This window comes from Oncorhynchus kisutch, linkage group LG19 (genome assembly GCF_002021735.2).
Source record: "Oncorhynchus kisutch isolate 150728-3 linkage group LG19, Okis_V2, whole genome shotgun sequence".
Classification (NCBI taxonomy): domain Eukaryota; kingdom Metazoa; phylum Chordata; class Actinopteri; order Salmoniformes; family Salmonidae; genus Oncorhynchus; species Oncorhynchus kisutch.
In genome coordinates this window covers 6,639,174-6,643,536 of record NC_034192.2, presented here as the reverse complement: position 1 = coordinate 6,643,536, position 4,363 = coordinate 6,639,174, and the positions used below count along the sequence as shown (strand labels likewise).

Genomic DNA, 4,363 nt, shown 5'->3' with positions numbered 1-4,363 from the left:
GTTTTTGAATTGTGTAGAAATGCAGTAAATGAGCTGCCATACCCTAGGTTTAGATTAAATGACGCCCCTGCCATGAAGACCTCAACCCCTGGGAGCTTCATCCTCATTCTCCATTGAAGAAATTACAGCTTGATCAGGTTTGTCACTAGGGGGTGCCATCCAACCAACAATGTATGGGTTCATACTGTACTGCTCTGAAGGAGGGGCCAAAAGTTATATATCTTGTCCCATAATAAGTCCCATATCTTCTCTTGCTGTGAAAGGTTGCCTCCATGCTGATTTAAAATAGTTGCCTACAAAGCTGTCTAGAACTACGTGGACAACCTTTTACATAACAGAAGTCCAATTTTTGTTAACTGTTGCTGCCAACTACTTTATAGTTCTGACATGGAATTTTACAGGCAAATGACAGTCAATGCTGTTTTAAAATACTGTATGTGGCGACCTGCACAAAGCCCAACAATATGATAAGATAGAAATCGGTAGAAATGAATGGCACTTAGCCCAAAGGCCGGCAGATGGCGATATAATGGACTCGGTTTCGTTAGTTTCGTTTTTACCTAAAGTTTGCCAGAAATAGAAAGTGAAAGTGATGCTGCGGTAGTCGCCTCAAGTCGCGTCTTTTGCATATTATTTTTTCCCAAGGCTGTGGATAGTCAATGAGATCGATAAAGTAAGTGAAATCTTTGCTTAAAATAAATACATATTATGTTATATGCAGTGTTTTGGATTCACAAAAATTGCACCCTTAATGTTAGCCTAGTTTCTCAAAGTTAAGTAAACTCGGCTATGTAAAAATATATGATGACTATCCAGTTATTCATTTGTATTTCACTCACAGGGAGGTGGACCCCTTGGACTTCTTAACTCAACAACAGTAGTCCAGCAATAGATACGATAAAACGATAGCCCTGATGTCACGAAGAAGTTGCTCAATGTTCTACCGTAGTTGGAGTCTACCTATCGAGAGTAGGTCACAAGGTACGGGCTTTGACTGAATGCATATGGTGGAAAGTAGATACTGAAACAAGCCAATAGGCTGGTTATTTTTCCCTGATCACGGGACCTGCTTTACACTTTTCCCTATTACTGAGCCGCCAAGGGCCTTGAGTTTTCCCTCTTCCTGATCACATGACCAGGAAAAAAATCTGACCATAATCAGCCGTAGCATCACTGCAATTTACACCACACACTTTGCATTGATGAATATGGACACAAGCACAGGAGGCTGCTGAGTGAATAGAATGGCATCAAACACATGGAAACCATATATTTACCATATATTTCATGTATTTGATACCATTCCACTGACTCTGCTCCATCAATTACCATCAATTACCAACCTCCTGTGAGACATAATACATTATTATTACTTAACTGTCTGGATAGAATTGATGCATGTAGCTATGTTCTGATCATATTGATGCCCATAGGCCTAAGAGGTCTGCTGAACTATGGCCTGTCATGCTGTGTGAATGCTCTGCTGCAGTCCTTCTCTGCCACCTGGGAACTGGTAGATCTGCTAGAAGGGTAAGCCAGGTAGCAGGTTACAATACTTTGCTATTAAGAATCAACACGTAACAAAGACATTAGTTAGTTTACTGGTAGTTATCAGGCTGCTTGTGGGAAAGCATTGAGTGCTTGGAATGTTATGTTCTTAGGTGGAACCCAGTTGACAAGGAGAGTGTCCCTTTGTATCTGAGGAAGGTGCTGCTAGCCATGCAGAGTGACCAATCCCAGCCTGCTCCTCATAAAGACTTCCTGCACTGCCTGGACAGAAATTACATCCGCAGTATGAGTAGTCTGTGTCATTACATAAAAAATGTTAAAATTATGAATTACAAAGAATATAATTTTACTGTCTGTAACTTTAACATTGACAAGAATGTGTTTCTCAGACAATGTTCAGCAGGATGCAGATGAGGTATTCCTTTCCATTTTAAACCTTATCCAACAACAGATGAGTGACAAGGCCTTGGTATGTACCACTTAAATTGACATAATATTAGATCAACTTAAAAATAACAACAGGGACACCCAACAAAAAGCATGTTGGAGATGATACGATAGGAAGCTTCTCTGTCTGTGTTCTCCATCCCCAGGCTCAGGAGATTCAGTCTCTGTACAAGGTTACCGTGGAGACATACCTTCAGTGTCTAGAATGTAAATACATCGAAACTGGGACCAGCTTTCTACTCAGCCTCCCCATGCACATAAGGGAGAGCCATGACTCCCTGGTGAGGGTTCCCTCAAACTTGGCTTGAGTTTTCTCTTATATTGGGATTCTATTCAAAGTACTTAGCACGGAATGTTACATTGCTCTATTTGATAGCTGTCAAAGGGAGGATGTGGTTTGTTTAAAATGAAAATTTAGTCTCTGTGTCTTTCCTATTCTGTGGTCTTCCAGGAGGACTGCATACGGTTCTTCTTCGAGCTTCAGGAGCTAAGGGATGGAGATAAGTGCTACTGTGAAAGGTGTGGAGAGAAGAAGCCATCCAAACAGGTCAGTTCTTTCTAACTGAAGGGATGTTCCATTGTAGAGACTCTTGTGATTTGCCTGTTCACTGAATTACTCCATTTTGTTCTTTCTTATGTAGGGCTTCAAACTCATCTCCCTGCCCCCTGTCTTGTGTCTTCACCTGAAGAGATTCCGTAATTCCCATGGTTACACCAGGAAACTACACTGCAAAGTCACCTTCCCAGAAACCCTGAACATTTCTGAGATCTTGACAGTAGAGGCACTGTCAGAACATTATGCACAGGTAGATAGGCAGATGTTTACAATTTTTGTTTGAGGTATGCTAATATACAACATTATGCACATAAAACAATTACACATGGGCCTCTATATAAACACAATTACATTTTATCACAACATCATTGGAGGGAAATAGTACAGCTGTACTGACGGACATCAAATTGTATTTGTTCGTTCTTTCAGAGTGACAGCCAGTACAGTTTGTGTGCAGTCATAGTGCACTCCGGCGATGCCATGTTTGGACACTACACAGCATACCTTCGCCACAAGGACCAGAGCTGGTACCACGCTAATGATAGTTCTGTACGGCAGGTAAGAGAAAATGAGCGGAAGAATGTTTACCCCACTCAGCAAGTTTGTATTACACCTATACGTTTTTTGGTATCATTAAAAGTAACTTAACATGTACACAAACACAGGTTAGCTGGAAGGAAGTACAGAACACCTATGGAGGAAGTCTAAGGTAAGGTTTTAGCACAACATGACTTCTCTTTAGAATGGCGACATCTCTCAGTATTATCCTCGATCAATTCTGGGGGGGAAATGGCATCAGTTGACAGGTGTCTTATCCTTTGTTAACAGAGAAGGCACAGCATATATGCTGCTCTACAGACGAACCCCAGAGGGAAAGCAACAGGAGTGGTCCTCAGGCTGACGGAGCTAAAGGGATAAAGAGTGGAGACTGGAGACCGTAGGAATCAAGGACCAAACACAAAGTGCACAACTACCTATTGGAGGGGTTGTTGTCTTCATTTAGCATTGGGGATGTCATTTATCTGGATGATTTTCACTTTAAAAAGATGGGTAATGGGTCATTGTTTATGTGCAATTACATGGATTTGTTTAAGTATATTTGGTGTGGTGTGTATATGTTTTGAGGTTTTGTTTATACTGGATATGTTGGACATTCATAGGGCATTACTGAGCTTAGCCAATAGGTGGAGGCAAAGACCCTTCACCCTGTCATTAGTACAGTCATCTTGTAAGCTCCAGAGACTACACGTTCTGAAACCGTTCTGAAACCACTATAAGACGGGTGGTTTGAAGAGAGTGCTGAGTTGAGGTATTCTGGGGGAAAACCTGAAAAAGGCCATTGACTCATTGGTGATAATATTTGCCTGACATGGAAACCTGTGACTCACCTTGTTTCAGAACAATTGGTTTATACAGTAGTTACCCGGTACTCTGTTATGTTTTGATTTCACTACCGATATAATGCTGTCAACAGAGAAATAAATGGTCATTTTCCCAGCTAGCACCTGAAAATGCATTGCATCTTTTTCCAGTTACTGATATGAGCCCTGCAAGACCTAAAACACTCACCGTATGTGCCACAGGCTCTCTCAATACTCATACTTAAATGTGGTTTGGAATGACATGCATTGAGATGTCATGTTCTTGTATAATCTTCTCTATTGTTATTTTCTTATCTTCTATTTCTTCTCATTTGCCTATCATCTTTCTCTCAGAAAATGAGAGTGAGGCATAGATAAAATATCTCCAATCCACCTATTCCTTCTCAACATACTTTACAGTATATACTTTACAGTGCATGTACAACTGGTATAGGCTGTCTGGGGAATCTCACACATAGTTAATAAAAAC

At 40.9% G+C, this 4,363-nt stretch overlaps 1 protein-coding gene across 2 annotated transcripts; it reads left to right on the top strand.

Moving 5' to 3' along the window:
• The first annotated feature begins 547 nt into the window (after positions 1 to 547).
• On the top strand, positions 548 to 4,026 carry LOC109864408 (ubl carboxyl-terminal hydrolase 18-like). 2 transcript variants are annotated; one of them, XM_020452183.2, is made up of 11 exons: positions 548 to 673; positions 842 to 981; positions 1,434 to 1,530; positions 1,662 to 1,792; positions 1,899 to 1,978; positions 2,103 to 2,237; positions 2,408 to 2,503; positions 2,598 to 2,762; positions 2,942 to 3,070; positions 3,178 to 3,221; positions 3,341 to 4,026. In XM_020452183.2, exons 2-11 carry the CDS (start codon positions 915 to 917, stop codon positions 3,411 to 3,413), a joined length of 1,017 nt encoding a protein of 338 aa, XP_020307772.1. In that variant the 5' UTR covers positions 548 to 673; positions 842 to 914; the 3' UTR covers positions 3,414 to 4,026. The 2 variants fall into 2 exon arrangements, with proteins under 2 accessions (XP_020307772.1, XP_020307771.1); XM_020452182.2 differs by having other exon boundaries at positions 1,662 to 1,801.
• The last annotated feature ends 337 nt before the right edge of the window (positions 4,027 to 4,363 follow it).

Excerpts from the sequence above, each read along its gene's own strand:
- LOC109864408 (XM_020452182.2), top strand. The coding sequence starts at position 915 with ATGTCACGAAGAAGTTGCTCAATGTTCTACCGTAGTTGGAGTCTACCT. Across the intron at positions 2,238-2,407 it reads GGGAGAGCCATGACTCCCTG|GAGGACTGCATACGGTTCTT; the intron begins GTGAGGGTTCCC and ends GTGGTCTTCCAG. Across the intron at positions 2,504-2,597 it reads AGAAGAAGCCATCCAAACAG|GGCTTCAAACTCATCTCCCT; the intron begins GTCAGTTCTTTC and ends TTTCTTATGTAG.